The following is a 24,668-nucleotide window of genomic DNA, read 5'->3' as shown; positions in this document are numbered from 1 at the left end:
AGCCCCAATCTGGATTTTTTTTTTTTTTTATGTTTTTAAAAATATCCCAAATGATGTTTAACAGTGCAAGGACATTTTCACATAATATTTTTTGTCTTCTGAGTTTTATTTGTTTTATTTCAACAAGAATAAAAGCAGTTTTTAATTTCTTAAACACTATTTTAAATGTCAGAACTATTAGCCCCTTTGAGCAATTTTTTCTTTTTGATAGTCTACAGAACAAACCATCATTATACACTAACTTGCCTAAGTACACTAACCTTTCTATTTAACCCAGTCAAGCCTTTAAATGTCACTTTAAGCTGTATAGAAGTGTCTTAAAAAAACATCTAGTAAAACATTATTTACTGTCATTATGGCAAAAATAAAATAAATCAGCTACTTGAAATAAGTTATTAAAACTGTTATGTTTAGAAATGTGTTGAAAAAATCTTTTACACAGGCCTTATAATTCAGGAGGGCTAATAATTCTGATTTTAACTGTATATATAAATACTGTATATAATACATGCACATACATACATATGCCTTTCTATCCAGAAGCAATGAAACAAAACCATATGTTAAGTATATTTTCCAGATATAGCCAAAATGCATTTTTATTTTTTTTATCATAAGAATATTAATTAAAGATCCTATATATATATATATATATATATATATATATATATATATATATATATATATATATATATATATATATATATATATATATATATATATATATATATATATATATATATATATATATATATATATATATATATATATATATATATATAAACGTAACATTTTATTGGTAATATGACTTACTAAAAATATAATTTCTTCAACTTTAAAAGGATTTGCATAATATTTGCATTCAGTTTAAACCCTCAGTCCACAGATTTTTAAATAGTTGTATCTCGGCCAAATATTGTTCTATCTGAACACAAACCATACATAAATGGAAACCTTATTTGTTTCCAAAAATTTACCTTCATGACTCTTATGGTTTTGCGGCCCATGGTCACATTTGAACAAAATTAACTATATTTCTCAAAACTGTCATTCTTGTTTATGTATGAATAACAATCCAATTGTTTTGTTTTGATGGCTTGACTGACGGCTCTACTTACTGCGTATTGTCCACTTTTAAGGTTTGTCATTGCCCAAAGGCTAAAGTCCGTGAATCTGGCATTTTTCTGATCTATGCTTACAAGGCCCGTCACCCCTGTGGAGAAACAAAGACCAGTTCAGGGATCAAAATAACATTTCTATCTGAGTGTTGCTCTTAAAGCTATAAAGCAAAAGAGTCATATATTGTCTCTACTTTGCTAGCCAACAATAACATTTAATACATGGGAAAAAAAATTATGAAAGGTAGTGCTTTCAGTTCTTTATATTTCCAAAAGATCACATTTGTTTTACATTTGAACTGTGCCTTTTTTTTTTTTTTTTTATACGCAACATATATAGGATAATGAGATACCCTAGAAATGGTTGTGCATGAAAATTCCAGTAGGTTAGCAGTTTCTGAAATACTCAGACCAGCCTGTCTGGCACCAAGAACCATGGCACGTTCAAAGTCACTTAAATCATGTTTCTTCCCCATTCTGATGCTCAGTTTGAACTGCTGCATTGTCTTGACCATGTCTACATGCCTAAATGCATTGAGTTGCTGCCATGTGATTGGCTGATTAAAAATTTGCATTAACGAGCATTTGGAAAGGTGTACCTAATAAAGTGGCATTTCAATAATTCAAACATTTCAATAATACGGTCCCATTCAAATTAAATTGTGACAAGGGCAGCATTATACTGGAAAAATTTGCAACATGTATTATCGTTGTTGAATATTGGGATAACGTTATTTAATACGATATACAATTTTCAGAGAAAAATGCTGTTTTTATTGTATATTTTTTACAATTATTTATTTATTTAAAGATGTAAAAAAACAGGTAAAATATATTTTCAAATCAAGTTACTCATAATTAAAACAACAACAAAAAACTCTTTCACAGGGTATATGCAGGAATCCTAAACATAATTTCAATACCTTTTTAAGACTTTTTAAAGACCTTCTCAGAATATCATCGCCACTTTAAGTTCTAATCATTATCAAACCTTTAACTTAAACAGTTGTTAATAAAAAGCTGTATTTAAATAAATCAATGGAGCACAATCATGAAACAGAACTCATATAAGCTTGGAGGAAACAAACCATGAAAGAATAATTTATGCGATTGTTTTTAGCCACTGTTTAAACTCGCCTTTCTTCAACCAGGAGTACACAAACTTACATTTTCTCATTTTGGTGTCTGTTTCACTCCATGGTTTTGCTTCATGTGGATAGTGTCACATCACCTTCCCACATTTGTTGCAAAGAAGTAGCTTTGCTGGATGCGCCCTGGCCTGAACCAATCGCGTGGATTGAGCACGCCGTTGTTAATATTAGGATAAAACTATATAAGTGTTTGCTTTTTTGGAGTCAAACATTTAGACAACGCTTGCATAAAATTTAAGACCTAGTAAAAACGCGATTAAGACTCTTTAATACTTTTTAAGACAGTGGTGGGCAAACTCGGTCCTGGAGGGTCTGCACAGGGGTGCGTTTCCCAAACAATAACGTTACTGTTGGCTGAACAATCATAGTACGATGCATCGTTTGGGAAAAGAACTGTGTAGTGAGGAGTGTTTCCCAAAACCTGTAGTTTCTCTGTCGTAGATCCATCGCTTGAACCACGTTAGTTATAACATAAAACGGCCACCATGATGCTCTAAACTAGGTGGAGTAACTACTTATTTAGAGAAAAACCCATAATTATTTGTGCAGATTATATTGTTTTACACGCACATGCATTTAAAATAAAATCCAATATTAGATTTGGTAAAAACATGCACTCGCTTTCCATATTTACTGAAATATATGTAAATGGCACATAGGCCTATGTTTGCTTTACTAATATTATTGAGAAGTTGAACACTACATATTCTATTCTAAAACATATCACTTACAGAAGCTAACACATATTCTAATATCGTATAATCATATAAACAAGTAAATAAATAAGGAGGCTATTTATTATAAAATGAAATTTAATATTCATTATTTATTAGAAATTTAAAAAAATCATACTTTAATAATATTATTATTGATGATGATGATGATGATGATAATTATCATTATTATTATTATCATTATTATTTTTTTTTTTATATATAATTTTTATTTGTTTGAAAAGTCTACTTTTACAATTTGACACGTGTAAACCACTGCAGAAAGTTCTAACCAGCAGGCTCATGTCATATACAGTGCAGGTACATAATAAATAACCTACTATAAATTAAAAGAATTAACATATGCTTTTTGTTTTCACAAGCTTTGGAGACGTAACATAAATTCCGCTTGTAAATAATAGGTCACCTATAGCTTTCGCCATGAGGCTGTGATTAAAATGACATCCATGTTTTCAAAGTGCACTGCGAAGGAAGCACAACTGTAAACATGAAGATCGCTAAAACTGAACTGTAAAAATATTTTAAAAGCAAATTACACCTAAAAGAGATGACCTAATTTTCTCAAATTGATTTATCAACTTTTAATAGTTTTAAAGACCCCGCAGACACCCTGTGTCAGGGTGCAAACATTTATTCTTTAAAACACTTTGACCGAGTGAAAATCTCAGCATATATTCTGTCTATTTATTTTCAGCTCTGGGTTTACTCCAACCAGTAGCAGGACAGCAACTATTGGGCAGGTGAGAATAAAGATAGTAATAATAACCCCCATCTGATTGGTCAAATTTAGATAAACAATCAATTCATTGTCTGCAATGTGTATATTGCCTTTTCTATAATTGCGATAATGATAATTCTTTGATTCCCAGCTAGCAAAATTCATGTGGCTCAAATCCGGCCCACACCAGACACTTACATCTGGCTAACATATCACATGAAATGACTGCACTTGGGCAATCTGCTCCTGTTTGCCAGATCTGGGCCTCAGTTAAACCATAGCAATATCACATATCAGCCAGAATTTAACCAAATTAACCAGAACTGACCTTATTCTGGGCCACAGTTTGCTTTTATTCTTGCCCAGATCTGGCTTACACCTTACACTTGCTGGGTGTGGCAAAGTACAAAACTCCCAGCATGCATTGCAGTATGAATATATTATATAGCTTTATGAGGCTAAAGTTATTATTATTTGCTGTTGATTTAGCTGTTTATGTTAACGTTTTTGAATTTGTTACTTTTAGTATCTTGTTTGTGATGTTTGTGAGTTTTGTTCATTTTGTTAATTGCCACCGTTGTTGAGGTTCATATGTTGATTATTGATGTCTCTGTGAGCAGAAATTGAACCATGAAACTGTTTTAGCTTATAAACCTTCATAATTCTGTGGCATGTGCAAGCATGTTATTATGTTACTTCTAATAATAGATTAAACATTGATTAACACCAGTTGATTATATTATTTCATCAAAGGTTGTGCCTCACTTAATTGTATTGTTTTTTTTGTTTTGTTTTTTTCTCTTTCTTTTTTTTTTTTTTGGCTTGTTTGCTGTAATGAATAAAATTTCTTAAGCAAAGTTCTTAAAAGTTACAGCAGCCCAAAAGAAAATGTATCTTAAGAGTTTTAAGGCTATAAAGCAAACACTTTCTCCATGGTGGGAGACTTTAGTCTATGTGGTCCACATAAAAGATAACATTTAACACATTTAAGATAACTGGTTCACATTTTCCATATCTTCTCTGGGTCACTATAAGCTAACGGCTGCATTAGCCAGAGTTTACTGTGCCGAATATTTGCCAAACTGGCCCACATTTGTTTTAAAAAAACTGGACCACATTTGCCATATTTTCTCTGGGCCACATTAGGCTAACAGCCGCAATAGCGAGAGCTTACTGAGCCAAATATTTGCCAAAAGTGGCCCACATGTGTCTTAAAATAACTGGGCAACATTTGCACTTACACGGGTGAGCCACTTTAGGTTTAGACCCAGATTACCCTTAAATGACAATGCCACAATTTTGCCAACTGTGGCCCACATTTGTCCTCCATCATTTGGGCCAAATTAATCATTTTCCACATGGGCCACATTAAGCTCACATTTAGACTACATTTTGCCATAAGTGCCAAATTGTTGCCTTAAATGGCCTATAACTGCCTAAAGTGGCCCACATTCGTATGCTATCTGGGTTTATTGTGCAGTACTAATCCGGAGCACATTTTATTTAACACAGTTCATTTACACATATTTCGTCACACCATGGTAACATATTATTTCTCTTCTTCATTGTAATAACATCAAATGCAGGGTTCTTCCTAATTTGTCTTGTTTTTAGTATGTTTTAATATTTTAACTGGAAAAAAGTAAAAAAATAAAAAATAAAAAATAAAAAAAGACAGATTAAGAAAATGCTTTTTTTGCAGGGCATTCAGAATTTGGTCTGTTGTTTGGCACAATGTGTGAAGCATGCTCCAGGGAGCGGGCTCAGCAGATGGGTTGTGTATTAGAAACAGATTTTCCATCCACAAGCTAGTTGGGACATGCTTTAAATCAAGGACTCTGACCTCGACATTCCCCGCAAGAGAGGCTGCTAGTTTACCAACATCGACCTCAGAAGAGCTCTTACAAGCTCTCAGCTCACTTTTAAAAGAATCTGAGAGGAAACAGTCCAGCTGCCATTAAAAGCCAGTGTCATGGCATCCTCAATCTGTAAAGGGTTTAAATGTTGTGACCATCCTTTGGTGTGAACATGTTTTTTTTTTCAACTTATAAATTTGCTTTTATTAACCAAGAACACTCAACTCACCCCAGAGCCTGCGGTTTTGCATTCTCGCAGTTATGTTGATTCCATCGTTCTGAGACACGCCGTCTGCTAACGCTTCACTGAGGGCTTTTGCATATAGCACAAAACCATCATGGAAACAGCCAGCAATAAAATCCATCTGAGGAATAGCAGAACAGAGATTTCTTACAGGGGAACATCAAGAAATCGAAAACTGCACATCAATCTGCACACCCATGCAGGGAGTAGGGTAAAGCATGCCAGCAGTCCTCTAGGGATGAAGAAATGAGGTGATGTCAAACCAAAATGGCTGCCTATTGATGAAAACTGTAATTTAATTAATTATTAATTTGCCAGACCTAATTTAAAGATTTTCTTATCAACTAAATTCATGACAAAGAAATATGCTTGTCTAAATCTAGTGCCACTGCTTGCTCTATATTTAATATAAGGGTTTATTATACAACACACACAGCATGGTGGTGGCACATCATGCTGTGGGGATGTTTTTCAGTGGCAGGAACTGGAAGACTAGTCAGAATAGAGGGAAAGATGAATGCAGCAATGTAAAAAGACATCCTAAATAAAAACCTGCTTCAGAGTACTCTTGATCTCAACTGGGGCAACAATTCATCTTCCAGCAGGACAATGATCCAAAGCACACCGCCAAAATATCAATCAAATCAAGTGGCTTCACAACAACTCTGTGAATGTCCTTGAGTGGCCCAGCCAGGGCCCAAACCTAAATCTTATTGAACATCTCTGGGGAGATCAAAAAATAACTGTACACTGTCGCTTCCCATCCAAACGGATAGAGCTTGAGAGGTACTGCAAAGAGGAATGGGCAAAATTTCTAAAGACAGGTGTGCCAAGCTTGAGGCTGTAATTGATGCCAAAGGTGCATCAACAAATATTGAGCAAAGGCTGTAAATACTTATCTACATGTGATTTTTCAGGTTTTTTTTATTTTTAATAAATTTGCAACAATTTCAAAAAAAACAAAATTCACATTTTCATTATGGGGTATTGTGTAAAGTATTTTGAGGAAATAAATCAATTTAATCTATTTTGGAATAAGGCTGTAACATAAAAAAAAATGTTGAAAAAGTGAAGCGCTATTAATACTTTCCGGATGCACTGTAAATAGTGTTTAAATAGATTTTGGAGCAACTGTACACATACATAATGTATAATGAACAACAGGTTGGAAAGTAATATATTTAGTCTAAGCATACTTTTCATTTATACATTTGTCTTAATTGCAATCACTTTAGTAGGTACTCAAAGGAATGTGTGTGGATCTAGCATTTCAGGGAGTTGTTTCCTACTTTTGTCAAAGTTTACAACTGATTCAGGAAAGTAGGACTGACACGAGGAAGCCAAACTTATGATTCAAGCGCTTTTAAGTGTCATATCTAATTTTGTGGTAAAGGAAACACAGTTTAGCTCCTGAAAGCCTATAGAGCTGAACAGAATGTTCAATATTTTCAAGACAGTAATAAAAAGCCAAAAGAACTACGCTAGTTTGTACAAATGTTCTGATTAAATCTGATGTGACAGATGGCTATGCATAAATGCCAAAATCTGCTCTTGTTTATGAGCAACTCACCATCGAGGGTTCCAATTGTACATTAAAGTCTTGTATTGCTCTTTTGTGGAGTTCTTTGCGGAAAGCGGTATACTCAGGGCTGTCTGGCTCCTGGTATGTTACAACGAACACAGACTAGAGAGATGGAGAGAGAACACAACACAATCTTCTTAAACCAAATCACTAAAATGTTGCAAAACTATTTAAGATACTCAGATATAGTCATTCTATTTACATATATTTGCTTACAAAAAGAGATGGTTAAATATAATACAAATTGTGTCATTATATACTTACCTTAACACTGTTTTAATCCCATTTGATTAAATGACTTGTATATTTAGCAAATTTCACACTTAGGGCTCTATTTTCACGGCCCATGCGCAGAGCGCAAAACGCAGGGCGCAAATGCTTTCAGGGCGTGTCAGAACGCATTTTTGCTACTTTAAGGACGGGAACATCCGCTTTGCGCCGTGGCGCATGGTCTAAAAGGGTTGAGTTTATTTTCTTAATGAGTTATAGGTGTGTTTTGAGAATAAACCAATCACAGTCTTATCTCCCATTACCTTTAAGAGCCAGCTGCGTTTGCTATTAACATGACGTAAAGTAAGTTCACTTTCGCTTTTGCTCTCGTGGATAGAGAAACCTTACCGCACAGACATCAATTAGCTTATAAATAATTAATTTCGTTTGTTAAGCGCAAAGATTTGTTTCAAAACTATTTCTAAATTCAGTTCTAATTTCCAGCAAACGAATAAATGAACAATAATAACAAGTGTGGTCAAAATACTGAGTTATTTCCAAATACACCTGCCATGCCCCATTTGGTCTAAAACCTGACAGGTGGGCAAATCTAAGCGTGTTTTTAATAAAACAAATATAAATATGGATATAATAAATAATACTGCTAATAATAATAACATTATACAAAAGCAAATTGAATGAACTGAAAAAGTCTCTCGAGATGAAGAAAGTAAGGCAGTGGTTTTTAAATTCATGTAGGCTAGAAATTAATGTTTTGTAATATTTTAATCATTTATATTTATATCCTATATATATATATATATATATATATATATATATATATATATATATATATATATGTGTGTGTGTGTGTGTGTGTGTGTGTGTGTGTGTGTGTGTGTGTGTGTATATATATATATATATATATATATATATATATATATATATATATATATATATATATATATATATATATATATATCCTTATTATATATATCCTTAATATATTATATTTTTTATATGTAAAGATAATTGCGTATTGCTCTGCATCTTGTTTGTAGTGTGTAAGCCAGGCGCACTTTGCGCCAGACAATAGACCGACTTTGTTCTGGTCTAAAGAGCAGACTATTTACAGTTTCTCAAAATAGCAACGCGCCAAAGCACGCCTGCTTTTTTAGACCAGAACGCCTATGGGCGCACATATGAGCGCAAATGCATTTGCTATTTAAACAGTACGGCGCAACACCTCAAAAAGACTATTGCGCTGCGCCTTGCGCCACATTGCGCCGGGTGTATGTTAGCAGTTAGGTCAAACATATATAAGTCAAACAGATATTTCATGGCACCTTATTTTTTTTTAAGTCCTATCCTGCTGATGAATTTGCCCTCTCCTGTGGTTTGTATTGTAATGGGCAGCACAAATGTCTTTATACGTCAGGCTGTTGATGTTGCTATCCACTCTGCAGATCTCTCAAATGCCCCCTTACTTAATATATTCTCCCACACCATGATTTTTTCTTTGCCAAACTTGGCTGATTTCTGAGAGAATCTAGGATAGGTTCCTGTAGGTCTTCTCCAGTATTTGTTATGATTGAGATGATTGTGATGACAGTTCAACAGACGATTCATCAGGGGAAGTTAACTTCTGCCACTTTTTCAAATGATTAACTAGAAATTAAGTTATTATTTGTTGCTCTTACAATCGACAACAAGACTGTTGTCAGGTAAGTGTACAAACAAACAAATATTTATAATGTTTTTCACAATATACATGATTAAACTTAATTAACTAATATTCAAATGTATGTCATTGTTGGTTTTATACGTAATTTATTTCATTCTCTTATAACAAAGAACAAAAAATGTACATTTGAATCATTATGCACAACTTTAACCAATTAAAGAACCAATAAAACATCTGTATTGTATCCAGAAAACACGTTATAACTTGCTGATCACTTTAAGATCTTGTGTAATACCTATTAAACTGCCAAAAGGAACAACTCCAAATCAAGTTTAAAGGCTCTCTCTAAATGGTCCCTGAGCCATTTGACTCAATTATCTGTCAATAAAGAAATTTTAAAGACTGAATTTAACAGCTTGATAAGACAGGATATATTTAATGGCACAAAGAGACTTTGACGAAAACTTTAAAGACGGTAGAAGAAAAGCAAAATGACAAAAAGTATTTTGACAGTTAAATCAAATTAAAAATACCAAACAACATTTATTTTTATTTTTTGTAAATTAATATTACTTTTTGCAAGTATTATAATTTATTATTTTAATAACAGTAAAAGTAATTATAATGTGCTAAAATAATATTAATTTAAGATTGCTTTTATTTATTTAAAAAATCGTAACCGAGTTTTATATGTGCACCGAGTCTTTATATATTAAATGTTTCCTGTTGCTGCATTAATCAGCCTTTTAAGAATTACTTTAAAAGCAGACACACACACACACACACACACACACACTCATTTAAGTAAGTGGAAGCTTAATGGATTATTCACAATCAAAGCATCGAGGAAGACTTTTTAGCTAAGTGAATATTAGCCAAATTAACAAAACCTGTCAAAACAAGAAGTACATTAACATCAAGAAAATTGAAATCATATGAATGCTTAAATTACAATGGATGTTAGAAAACAAGTCAAAGAATTTAGCAACTGCTGAACATAAAAGAAAAACAGAACCTACATCAGTTCTAATGTAATGGATGAAGCTCATTTGTTATTATGTAAATTTATAAGGATACCTGAAATAGCTTGATGGGGTCATTCCACTGGATATCTGAACCCTGCCAGGGCATTGGAACATCACCACTTAAACTCTCTGCAAACACGTCAAGGTAAAAGATGGCGTAGTCCTCTGGGCTCTTCACTTCATCCTCAAAGAGCTTCATTATTTGGAAGAACGTCGGTAGAGGGCCGCATATATACACAACTATGGTGGAATAAAAAAGATACAAAAACTTTAGACACAAGCTAACTTTTTACAATTTCTAATGAAAAATACAAATCAGCACCTTAGAATTATAGGGTTCTCTCTGACATTTTTGTCAAAATGTAGTTATTGATATATTCTTATTAAATACCAACTCATTTACATTATGGCAAGTTGTTTATATTTTAAGACTTAATATTTAAACAAAAAATGTTACACACGTAGTGTTTGCTATATGGAATGCAAAAACTTGGAAGCTCAATATCTCAAAATCATTCAGAACGCAGATAGAACCTTTTGATTCCAAGGTGACAAATTGTCGTTCTTATGATACTGTGATGAACTCTGATGAACAGGTGTTTAACCTGTTAACTGTCATGTCCATTTTTGAGTGAAAGCCTGCAAAGATAATACATTTAAAATTGAAATTAATTTAATTCTAGAACATTTGAAATAAAAGTCATAAAACTAAATGCGTAAATTCGAAACCCTGAAAAAAAAATGTGTTGTTTTGTGATGATGATGATGATGATGATGAGGACGATTACTAAAGATTATTTAGTTAGCACTTTACATATTCATTTTCAATCATATTCTCAATACTTGGAGTAAATAAATTCTCAGTTGGCGGAAACACTTTATTTTGATGGTCCATGAGTATCAATAGACTGTGTGCTTAATATCTGCTGACACTGCTTATTCAACAGACATTTAACTGACTAGAAACATTGCAAGTACATGACAATTTACACTAATCCTAACCCCAACCCTAGCCCTAACCTAACAGTCCACTTATAATCTAATGAGAATTAGATGGCATGTAAATGCAATGTAACTTAAATTCAACAAATGGATCATCAAAAAGTGTGTGACTGTTAAACTGTAACATTAAATCCTGGATGTTTGAGGCATGTATGTGTGGGGAAGAAAAATCTTTTCAGATTAATCTGTATTTGTTGTACTTTGTGTTTAACTTGGCAAAAAGTAATAAACAATGCAACAAATAATAATAAAAACACAAACTCTTATTTTACAATGATTAAAAAACATTAGGAAACAAAATACCTCAACCTGTTTACAATTTTCAATTTTGCACTGCAAAACCCCATGAATGTGAGGTTCAGGGCAGCATGATAAGAAAAAAACTGCAGAATATTGCAATATGCATATAGTTTCCACTGATGATTGAATAGCTCTATTCAGGAAAATAAATATATTTCATTATATATATATATATATATATATATATATATATATATATATATATATATATATATATATATATATATATATATATATATATATATATTATTAATGGTAATAGTAAAAGCAATAATGACTCAATATATACAGGATATATACTATATATGTACGGTTGAAGTAAGAATTAGCCCCACTTAGAATTTTTTTTCGTTTATTAAGTATTTCCCAATTGATGTATAACTTAGCAAGAAAATTTTCACAGCATGTCTGAAAATATTTATTCTCCTAGAGTATTCATTTTCTTGTCGGCCTTGTCCCTTTATTAATCCGGGGTCGCCACAGCGGACTTAACCGCCAACTGCAAGTTTTTACGCAGCGGATGCCCTTCCAGCTGCAACCCATCTCTGGGAAACATCCACACACACACTCATACACTACAGATATTTTTAGCCTACCCAATTCACCTGTACCGCATGTCTTTGGACTGTGTGGGAAACTGGAGCACCCGGAGGAAACCCACGCGAAGACAGGGAGAACATGCAAACTCCACACAGAAACGCCAACTGAGCCGAGGTTCGAACCAGCGACCTTCTTGCTGTGAGGCGACAGCACTACCTACTGCGCCATGCCTCGCCCTCTCCTAGAGTAAGTCTTGTTTATTTCGACAAGAAAAAAAAGCAGTTTTAATAATGAAAAAAAAAAAGAATATCTTTAGGTCAAATTTATTAGCCCTTTAAGCTATATATCTTTCGATAGTGTACAGAGCAAACAGTCATTATACAACAACTTGCCTTATAACCCTAACCTGCCTAGTTAACCTAGTTAAGCTTTATATATATATATATATATATATATATATATATATATATATATATATATATATATATATATATATATATATATATATATATATATATATATATTGGAACCACCAGGACTCATTGGATGTTTGGAGAAAACCAGGCACCGCACATCACCAGGCTAATATCATCACTACAATTAAGCATGGTGGTGGCACATCATGTTGTGGGGATGTTTTTCAGCGCCAGGAACTGGAAGACTAGTCAGAATAGAGGGAAAGATGAATGCAGCAATGTAATAAGACATCCTAAATAAAAACCTGCTTCAGAGTACTCTTGATCTCAACTGGGGCAACTATTCATCTTCCAGCAGGACAATGACCCAAAACGCACTGCCAAAATATCAATCAAGTGGCTTCACAACAACTCTGTGAATGTCCTTAAGTGGCCCAGCCAGAGCCCAAAACTAAATCCTATTGAACATCTCTGGGGAGATCAAAAAATGACTGTACACTGTCGCTTCCCATCCAAACTGATAGAGCTTGAGAGGTACTGCAAAGATGAATGGGCAAAATTCCTAAAGACATGTGTGCCAAGCTTGTGGCATCATATTCAAAAAGACTTGAGGCTGTAATTGATGCCAAAGGTGCATCAACAAATATTGAGCAAAGGCTGTAAATACTTATGTACTTATGTGTTTTTTTTTTTTTCCATTTATTCATTTTCTTTTTGGCTTAGTCCCTTTATTAATCTGGGGTCACCACAGCAGAATAAACCACCGTAAAAAACTTTTGAGCTACTTTTTCATACCTTCTTGAGGCTGATCTCTTAGAACTTGTTTTTTTTTTATGAGAGGAACTCTGCAATTAACAACACACTGTATAACATTCACTTACCTTTTAAAACACATAACACATCAAAAAAATATTTTAGGATGATGTTATCTTCTAAAAACTTCCTGACCGCAGAGCTCTACGTGCCATATTAACAGATTATTGAAAGTTTTAAGCAATGTGTTTGATACTATTTGTCTTAAGTAAAATCACTGTGCATTGTGACTATAATCAGCTATTCTTTTACTTTGATACATCAAAAATAATGAACACATTCTCTCATTGACTGCCTGGTTCATGTGGTGACTTTCGTTTTAATTCAGCAATTAATTTTTTTAAAGCCAATTAATTAAACGAAGAAGTAACTCAAATATTATTACTTAATTTTTAAGTAATGTGTTACATTACTCATAACTCATTAATACTCATAATTCGATAACCCCAACACTTGTCATAACTATATCCCTGACTCACTGCAGATCCTGCAATGTGACTATTGCAGATGCACACATCATGATATCGATGCCGAAACAATATCTTGTGCTGCCCTAAAAAAATATCGCCATAAAAGAAAAATACGATAAAAACACACTGAAAGCAGAACTGAGAAAGATTTTTGGGTTGCTGCACAGGATTGAGGTGTACTGTTTCTTTCTGCATGGCACAGCATTGGTGTGCACATGAAATCTTCTGCATATGTGTGTATGTTTTCCTTGGCATCTACGCTTTTGGCCATTATTTCCATTAGCCGTGTCTTCGAGCGTAGCTTTTGCCAGCTCAGGGACCAGACTCTAAGTTAGCAGACATTTCCGTGTTAGACCAAAGCCTGCCCCGTCTGCCTCTCAGCCCCCAAATCCTCAGCTCTTCCAGCCTAGCACAGACAAACTCATGCCAAGTAGTCCTGCAGTCTCCTGGACATGCTCCAAGACAAATGTGCAAAAAAGACAGGGAAAATGTTCAGCGGTGTTTTTATTTATAAGGATCTGCATGAGCCTGGCTGATACACAAAGCCCATGAAAACTGCTTGGGAATATTTTCTATGACGAGGCTCTCAATTGTGCTTGTGCTGTTTTGCAATTTGTTGCATGTTTGCGCCAAGTCATTTTGTTAGTCATTTGCTTTGTGAACCGCACAAAACATGCTCAGCTGTGGGTTGTTTATTCGTAAGTGTCACGACTGGTGAATGATACTCATGCTTTTGTCTCTTTGAAAGTAATTGATATCAATTGAAGAAAATAAAGATGTTTTATTGATTCCCTCTTTCTTCTCAGACAGCCTCATCTGCCGTGAGTCACTTTTTCAAAAGGGCTATGTAGTTTCGTAACTGCTGTCTTTTCAGGAACAAAACATGCTGCTCTATTGTTTGTGCTTTGGTTGTTTATAAAGCATGTGGTGCTATAGGTTTTTTAAAAGTTTGAGAGAAACTTTTTTCGCATCACACCTTACTTTAATGTACTTTCAATCATCTGAGAGGCAAAAATATGTCAAGTTGAAAGTCATTTTTTACATCTAACTTGTTTAGACATGTTTTGAAAAAACACATTTAAATTCATTCATTTTACTTGTAATCATCCCTGTATTCATCAGGGGTCAGAGTGGAATGAACTTTTCCATCATTTGTTGTATGCAGCGAATGCCCTTCCAGCCACAACCCAGTACTGGGAAACACCCATACACACTCATTCACACGCATACACCACGGACAATTTAGTTTATTCAATTCACCTATAACGCATGTCTTTGGGCTGTGGGGGAAACCGGAGCACTGAAGGTAACCCACGCGAACATGGGGAGAACATGCAAACTCTACACAGAAATACCAACTGGCCCAGCCGGGACTCAAACCAGCAACCTTCTTGCTCTGAGGCGACAGTGCTAACCACTGCATTTAAACTATGTTTCAAATACAGAATACTTAATAATTTAGGTTTTAACAATTAAATAAATTAGCCAGCGGCCAGCTGAGAAATTAAAATGGTCGTGCCCAACTGAGTCTGGTTCCCTCAAGGTTTTTTTTCTTCACTCCCATCAGGTGAAGTTTTTTTCCCTCTCCGCTGTCGCCACTGCCTCGCATGGTTCAGGATTGGTAGAACTACGCATCGATGAATTTGCTCTTCAGTGTTTGAACTCTCAGTAATGATTAAATCCCAATGAACTGAGCTAAACTGAACTGAACTGAACTTAAACACTAAAACCTGAACCACACTGTTCCAGTTACTATGACCATTTATGTGAAGCTGCTTTGACACAATCTACATTGTAAAAGCGCTATACAAATAAAGCTGAATTCAATTGAATTGAATAAATTAATGGTTGGATTAAATGTTGGCATATGCTTCCTCATTTGGGCTGAAGAAACTATTGATCAACCAAACTGTGTGGCTTGTTACCTTCAGGTTAGGGATTTTTGTATTTTTGAGCCAGTAGCAACTACTTAGCAACCACCCCAAACAGCCTATAGCAACAACACTAATAAACCAACAACACCAACATCCTATTAGTCAAATATAACCACAACATAATAAAAAACACACACAGAATACATAAGCACAAATACTGGCATACAATATTGTAAGCTTTTCAGAAACAAGAACTGTCACTCTTTCCTTTATCAGTTAGTAAGAAAGCCTGATTCCAAAAGGTGGTCAAAAATATAAACAAACTACTAAACATGAGTATTTATATATTCAAAATTATATATCAACAAATCGAAATTTAAACAGAATATGTAATTCATTTATTAACTATTCCTTTTTATTCATGCCTTTCCAGCTGCAACCCAGTACTGGGAAACATTCATACACACACTACGGTCAATTTAGTTTCTCCAATTCACCTATAGCGCATGTCTTTGGATTGTGGGAGCACCCAGAGGAAACCCACACCAATGCGGGAAGAACATGCAAACTCCACACAGAAAATGCCAACTGGCCAAGCCAGGACTTGAACCAGCGACCTTCTTGCTGAGGCGACAGTGCTAACCATTGAGTCACCGTGTTGCCTTAATTAGAATTTAAAATTACTGAAACATTTAATTTTGTATATGGCTTCCACATACACTATATATACACAAACTGTTTAAGATGTAAATAATATTGAGTATTAGTGTGATCATTTAATGTTTTACATAATGCACAATTTCACATGTTAATCCCGTTGATGAGCTCATGATCTTAAATTGTACATTTTGTTGTGAAAAGCTTTGTGATGTCAATGGCAAAAAGCACACACTGTATTTATCCAGAGGCATCAGAATGTCTCTCTCTCTCTCTGCTTCCTGATTGAATTGTTGCTATGACCCCGAGGTCAGATTAATTTGTGTCTTTTGTTATTGTTGTTTGGACTTGTTCAGTTTGTGAACTTGCATTCCATGCATTGATGAGATAATAATCAGCCTTGAGGCTGTGAATTGTCACCACAACTTCCTTTTTTTAGTTTTTTTTTTTTTTTTTTTGGTTTTTATATTGGTTAGACACACAGTAATGAGAAAAAATATGATCAAACTGTGTTTAGAAAATGTTGCATGCTGGATTGAAAATGTCATTGTCCACATTAGCACCACTCATTTTGGCACATCATATGCACTAACACTTTTCATTTTCCTCTGAATATGGGAAAAAGTGACTCAGTGAACTCCCGACAGAGGCTTTTTTCTCCTTATGCGCTGCTCATATTGTTTATATGAAGGTAATCGTACATAACATGTACAGCTATTTGTGTGTATGTTTACAGTATACACTTGAAGTTTACATTATGAAAGCCAACCACTCTGAAGATGTTACATACAGAAGTTTGTGCCTGCATTATAACAAAACACTGCAATTCCAATATGTGACCTCACAACCATTGAAATGAAGATTTATGAGATGAAAACCAATAAGCTCTGCATCGATATATACTTTGTTATGATATGGCATATGGCGTGTATAAACTATTTGACAATCGGGAATTTGAGGGTTCAAAAAATCTAAATACTGGGAAAATCATCTTCATTCATTCATTCCTTCATTCATTTATTTTATTTTCGGCTTAGTCCCTTTATTAATTTAGGGTCGCCACAGCAAAATGAACCGCCAACTTATCCAGCAAATGTTTTACGCAGCGGGTGCCTTTCCAGCCACAACCCAGTACTGGGAAACACCAATACACACTTGTTCACACTGATACACTACAGACAATTTAGCCTACCCAATTCATTTGCTCTTGACATTTGTGAGGACATACGTACATCTCTAGAGTGCATGCATTGCACAAATTGTTTTTACCCTTTTAAAAGTAATCATGTAAAACCAAAAACTTACAAGTATAAAACAAAAAACAATTAATGAATCATATTCCATGCTGCACATTTCAATTTACTTGATTTTACTGCAACAGGAGGTATATATGTAGAGAAATTTAGAAAGGTGTGGGATGCAATTTAACTATTTCATCCCAATTATTGTTTTTTATAATCACGGAGCATGGAGGCCAAAATCAAAACTGAATTTCGATTAATTGCACAGCCTTGGTTTATAGCATTATAATGTACTCATAGCAATGTAGGTTACTAAGGGTTGACAAAGCATTATTTTATTTTGAAGTTGAATCAATTATTGGTAGGGACATTTCAGTAATTGGTGGATACTGGTGGGGACACAACCCCTCCATCCACGCCGATTCTACACCCTTAGCATGATATTTACTTATAGTAAATTGATAGTTCACCAAGTGCACGCAAAAGAAGATATTTTAAAGGAAGTGATCCACTGTATCCACTGACTTCCACGGTATTTATTTTGACTATGAATGTCATTGGTTACAGGTTTACCTTTTACAGATATCGTCTTTTGTGTTCAATAGAAGAAAGAAACTCATAAAGATATGGACCACAAAATAGTCCCTTTAAAGGTACTGTACCACAAAATTAAAATAAAATGTTTTAGATGTTACTATCAGGATGTTAGTTTTGAGGATATCTCTAAGCTAATGTGGTACAAAACAGTGACAAAATTCACAATTTCAAAATTATAAAACTGATATGAACAAACAAGGCCTGCAGTTTGGCACTCAGCCTAAAGAGACCATCGTTTCTTTTTTCCATGTCACCTCATATTTCAATTTCTCATCAAATCTTGACCAATCAAATGTTCTTTGGTATCTGACATGTCCCACCCCCTCAAGACGCTTCTCGTTTGCTTTTTATTTGATGCGCTTGTGCAACATAATAAAGCAAAACACTATTGGCTGTTGTTTTAAAAAGGGAGAAGTTCCCAGCCTGTTTTCAGCTGATATTACTTCAAGGTCGAGTAAAAAAATAAACAGTTTAAAGTACTTCACATATTAATATTCTAATGATTTTGCAATAAAAAATGTTGATAATTTTTACTCATACAATGCATTTTTAACCGTTTACAAAAATATACCCTTGCAAATTATGAATAGTTTTGTTGTCCAGGGTCACATGTAGTAATAGTGTTTGTTTCTTGTCAACAAGCTGTATGCTGTTTGAAAATGCAGTGTAACATGCAGGGGCGGACTGGCCATCTGCCAGTTCTGGCAAATGCCAGAAGGGCCGGACCATTTTTTTAAATGTGGGCCAGTATGCTATTTTTTAAATGACTTTTTTTATATGTATTGTTTTTATATGTTTTTCTCTTGCAAGATGTGAATATGATGATGATAGTAATAACAATAATAATAATAAATGTTAAGCGTTGGCCCAATCGGCAATGGTTGACTGGTTTTGAGATGGGCAGACCCAATCAGAGGTTACATGGACGTAATCAAAATCTGGCAAGAATGTCAAACAAACAGTAAGTGCAACACAAGCTAATTGTCAGAGATGGACCGTTAAAAAAAGAAAAGGCGGTGCCGAAAAGCCCAGAAAACGTCAAAAATTGCTCTAAAATCAGATGCTGCCAAATGCATAACATTAACTGAAATAGACTGGAAAGGACACTGTTGACAGCAAGAAGGTCGATGGTTCGTACCTCGGCTGGTTAGCTGGTGTATCTGTGTGGAGTTTGCATGTTCGCATGGGTTTCCTCCCGGTTTCCCTCACAAGTCCAAACACATGTGCTATAGGTGAATTGGGTAGGCCTAATTGGCCGTAGTGCATGTATGTGAATGTGTGTGTATAGGGGTTTCCCAATGATGGGTTGCAGCTTGGAGGACATCAGCTGCGTAAAATATGGTACTGCTTACATTGTCACCATCTGTACAACAATATAAGTAGTGAATGTGCGTGTCCGTGGATGGGGCTGTGTCGCTGTGGTAATGTGGGCTGGTGTGGCTACAGTGCCAGGGCTGATTTTTAGTCCCAGTCCGCCCCTGGTAACATGCCACATCAAAATAAAATTTGCAATTTGAGGTGGGTTTTTACATTATGCCATATTTTTTTGTAATTGTTAACATGTCTGTGGAATTTTTCATTCATTCATTCATTTTCCTTCCGCTTTGTCATTTATTTATCAGGAGCAGCCACAGCAGAATGAATTGCCAACTATTCCAGTTTTACGCAGCATATGTCCTTCTATCCGCAACCCATTACTGGGAAACATTCATAAACACTCATTCACACACACACATACACACTACGTCCAATTTAGTTCATCCAATTCATCTATAGAGCATGTGTTTAGACCAGGAGTCTCCAAACTCGGTCCTGGAGGGTCACTGTCCTGCATAGTTTAGTTCAACTTCTTTTAACACACCTGCCTGGAGGTTTCTAATATACCTAGAAAGAGCTTGATTAGTCAATTCAGGTGTCTAATTGGGGTTGGAACTAAAATATCAAAAACACAGGCACTCCAGGACCAAATTTGCACATCTCAGGTTTAGACTATGGGGAAAACCGGAGCACCAGGAGGAGAACATGCAAACTCCAGACAGAATAGCAAATGGTCCAGCCAGGACTGGAACCACAGATCTTCTTGTTGTGAGGCGACAGTGCTAACCACTAATCCACTGTTTTTTTTAAACGTATTCTAAACTTATTTTTACCATATTTTATTATTCAACATACGAAGATGTTTTACTTTCAGATTACATTAATTACCATAGCAATACCTCAAGCTAAATGCAGTTAGAAATGGCACAGCCTCACTCTTGAAATATGTTAATAAATTAATCTTATGAGCGAGTCAAAGACGTGGATAATCAGGATCTGCGAGCAGCCAATCAAGCCAACAGTAAAACGGCAACTGCAAGCAATTAGCTATAAAAGCGCTCTAAATGTTCACACACTATTACAGCGTAGTTAAATGTCAGAACAATCTAGACATGCTGAATGGCTCTCAAAAGCTACTAAACGATTAAGTCAGTATTATCAGATGAAGGCCATGTGTTGATGTTATCGCTTATTTTGGTGACATACTTATTTTTGTAAAGAGAGGTTATGAAACTGAAAACCAAACAGAAGAACAAGGTTAGGGAAAGAGCAGAAATCAAGCAGCAGCTTAAAACCAAACCAATCATAGCTTTTAAAATGTTGAAATTCCTCATTTAGTGGCTTTGAAGGAGCATGCTGGAAGCATTATTTAAAGAATACTGTCAAAGACAAAACCGTAATCAACCTTTAAATGTCTTTGTGAAAAGCTTTAGGCATCAAGGGACATTCGTTGCATTTTCAAAGGAGACACTGGAAGACATGGATTTTTGTTGCCATGGCAGTGTGGATTCAGCTATGTGAACCATTGATCTAACTAAGGGATGGTGGACAATTCTCCCAAATGACATGAATATTACTCTTACGATGAATATATTTCTATGGCAAAGATCATGAAACTGAAAATGTGCTTTTCCTAATTGGATTTGTAATGTTATAACAATGATAACTCAGACAAACATTAATGTTGCACAAATCTAGGTTATATACTATGAGGAATTTCAACCCATGAATCATCAAGTTCATAATTTGTCCAGGGTTATGACATTTCCAGATATGTCATGTAAAACTGTGGCAAATATTCTGCAATCAGTCAGGTATTTATAAAATCCCATTTTTGGAACAGAAATACAAATGGGAAACAGTGGGAACATCTAACCAACAAATGTGGTCAGACTATACTGAATAGGTTGCATCTTGCTTGCCAGCTGCAGCTGTTTTCAGCCCTTAACTAGACAAAGCCTTCTGATTTTGTGTGTCCCTAAAATCACACTCAGCTGAATTGTATCAAGACTACAGCTTTAGTTTTGCCTCAACCACCAATAAATATTTGTCATCACATAGAATCTGCCCATATGCAACACATGCCGGCCCTCAGAAATGCACAAAAAAAAAAAAAAAAAACCTCTCAGTAATTGCCTTAAAACAGTGCACTTTATAGGTTTATGTTCAGTTTTTAAAATGACAAGCAGCAGACAACAGCTGTTTGGGTCAAAGAAACAGTGTCTCATAATTATAATTGCCTTGGTACTATGAAGAAAAACTGATCTGATGATCAGTAGGGATGAAAATGATAATTTCACTGGATTTTCTGTAAATGTATCAAATTAAAAATAAGAAAAAAGAAAACATTTTGAAAGAATAAACTTGTTGCAACATTCCTTTGTTATCGAGTGTTTCACTGTCTGATATCACTCTAAAATAAAATATTCGCTGAAGAATTGTTGTTTATATAAAAAAAAAAAAACTGGGGGGAAACATTATTTTCTTGACATATTTAAATCTGTTATGGGATTTTACCCTTTGTTTTCTGTCTCAGTACTTGAAAATTTCAGAATCTGGACCTCTAAGAGCTAGACCTCAAAGCTGAAGTATTACTCTGACTAACGGTATGCTTTCTCTTTTACTACACAATACATTTTATAAACCATATCTTAATTAAAATGCTGTAATGTATTGTAATGCATATATTGTGCTATACGAATCTTCAGGGAGTTCAGTTAAAAATAATGAACTAACAGGCAGAGTTTAAGCACAAAGACCTCTGTGACATTGCAGTACGTGTTCTTCTCATTCCTAGCATTATTCCCCTCCTGCCATAATAATTGTGTTTGACAGCTCATTGGGGTTATAAGAATGTCAAGCACTGTAACAAAGAATCGAGCTGCACTCCAGAAAGTAACATGTTTTAGGGGTTCTCTGTACCCGCTTAAAGTTCAACATCAACTCTTCTGATCAATTATCATTTGTTTCAAATAACATTTAAAGTTTCTGATAATGTCCCTAATGAAGAAAACTAGTCTCTGAAGTATTTGAATCAGAAGTTTATATGTATTTTTGAAAGCAACTTTTAAAAAAATGTTTTTAAGTTATGTTATATTGTCTTTGATTTATTTTTTGCTTAATTTTAGCTTTTTAATTATACAAACACATTTTAAATACTATAAGAACATCCAACAAACTGTAAAATTGTGTGATTGGCAAGTATATGAACACAAGGTGTCCATAAATGTTGACAATATTGCTTTATTAACAGTAAATAGAGTGTGTGCCCTCCTGTTTTGCCGGTGCTGTAAATAACTCACCCAGGGCACCACAGGGCCAAAAATACAGCCCGGGGAAACACAGGTGGTGTCTGCCCTAAACCAAAGCTATCAATGCCTCATTGTAATCTTCAGATTTTAGATGTAGTGAAGCGAGAATATCAGTGTTGCTGCCATGGAAGGATGCTTTGAACACATGTTAATTGTGCGGGTGTGGTTTTGGGGGAGAGGACCAAACCATAACAGTGACAAATCCAGATGGCAATATCACAGTATTTTGATATGCATCTTAAGTGTTATATATTACAGCAACTGCTTTATTACACAAAGATATAACATCTAAAGGGAAACATGCCTCATTCTTTATTTTTAATTTTAAACGGTTACTAAATTATGTACAGGACTCTTAGGGGAATAGTTTATTGTACTATTCAGGCATCTTAATAATTTAAAAAACACGATCATAAGGTTTTTTTGTTTTGTTTTCCTGTAGTCATTATAAAAAGAGTAATTCGAGTGAAATATAATTTAGATTCATTGAAGCTACAACAAAAAAGAGCTGTATTGCAATTTGTGCTTTTGCCTTGAGTTATTGGAGTAAAATTATATGCTTTTTAAGTACCTTGGATACTAGTGTACAGGTAAATTGTAAACAAATCACCATTCAGTATTTGGTATATCAAAACACCACTAAACTCAAAAATGATTTTGACTAAAACTTATTTAAAACTAGTTAAAACAACACAATTCACGGTTTATTTTGGAACAATTTAACTGTTTTACGTTCAGTCCGCTTAAATAATTAAAATATGAAGTTAACTTAATCGATTTTTGTTGGGACAACATGAAGGAATTGTGTGGAACCCAGCATTTTTTATTTCTAGTAGTAAGGGCATATGGTAACTTAAACTAAACTTACTTCTGCCGTTGTCCTTTATAAATGTGATCATATCTTTATAATTATAAGTTTGTTCGTCTTCATAAGGGAAAGCCAACACTGTAATGTTTTCCTCGCGCAGAACCGTGTAAATGCCCTCGGAGAGAAAGTAATGCGGCCGGTCGTCCTGTTTGAGGTCATGAAAGATCATTAACGCGCGAGAGCTCCAGTTAAACTGTCCGTGCAGATAATTGACAAAATCTCCGAGTTTCTTGGTGGTCGGGCCCGTCCTGACAATAGTTTTAAACTCTTCCCACTTATCAAAACCATACGCTGGTCCTCCCGCGGTTATCAAAGGGAGTTTCCAGTGGGACGCGAACCGTCCGACCGACGCCACCGAATACGTGCAGCCGGGTCCGATGAACGCATCTGGTTTGTGGTAAAGTTTTGTGTCCACAGCGATAATTTGCGCCTCGTTTTCCGAACAAGAACCTGAGGAATCCTCTGTGCTAAAGTTAAGAAGGTTGATTGTGTGTCCCCTTAAAAGTCCGCTTTTCTGAATTTTCTCTTGCGCCATACGGATAGCGGGGAGGACGCGCGGCGAAGCCCAAGAATACTTCAGGTTTTCGGGCAGCATCACCGCGACAGTAATATTGCCTTTTTCTGCTCTGCATTCCAGTACGACCATGCGTGTAAGCAGCACAATAAAAACACGATATCCCATCTTAAGTAGCGATCCCATCTTATGTTGGCAAATGAATCGTAGTCTGAGCGCGCTCCAGGTAAAGCAATTTCCTTCTCAAATAAAGCTTAAAAGAGAAGAGTCGGGTTTTAAACCAAAAGAACAATCCATCAGTTACGCATTTTCCACGTAGTCCAACTAAATCGCTTGACAGTCTCCTTATGCTTTTTTAAATTGACTTCACGAGTCTGACTCCTCCGTCGTGAGACTCAGTATGTGTGTGTATGTGAACATCCAGAT

General features: G+C 35.0%; 1 protein-coding gene across 4 annotated transcripts in view; it reads right to left on the bottom strand.

Moving 5' to 3' along the window:
- The window catches only part of npr2 (natriuretic peptide receptor 2), a 74,957-nt gene extending 50,289 nt beyond the window's left edge, over positions 1–24,668 (bottom strand). For all 4 annotated transcript variants that reach the window (XR_015491822.1, XR_015491820.1, XR_015491821.1 and 1 more), the window contains exons 1-5: positions 23,729–24,668; positions 10,375–10,562; positions 7,392–7,505; positions 5,807–5,942; positions 1,119–1,213 (exon numbers count right to left, since the gene is read on the bottom strand). Coding sequence is in view for 1 of the 4 variants with exons in the window: in XM_087254196.1 (XP_087110322.1) it covers positions 1,119–1,213; positions 5,807–5,942; positions 7,392–7,505; positions 10,375–10,562; positions 23,729–24,428 (1,233 nt within the window). In the remaining 3 variants the exon portion in view is untranslated. The remainder of the gene's footprint in view (positions 1–1,118; positions 1,214–5,806; positions 5,943–7,391; positions 7,506–10,374; positions 10,563–23,728) is intronic.

The sequence above is a fragment of the Danio rerio genome, chromosome 5 (genome assembly GCF_052040795.2).
Source record: "Danio rerio strain M-AB ecotype USA chromosome 5, GRCz13ab, whole genome shotgun sequence".
NCBI lineage: Eukaryota > Metazoa > Chordata > Actinopteri > Cypriniformes > Danionidae > Danio > Danio rerio.
This window is presented reverse-complemented; position numbering and strand designations above follow the sequence as displayed.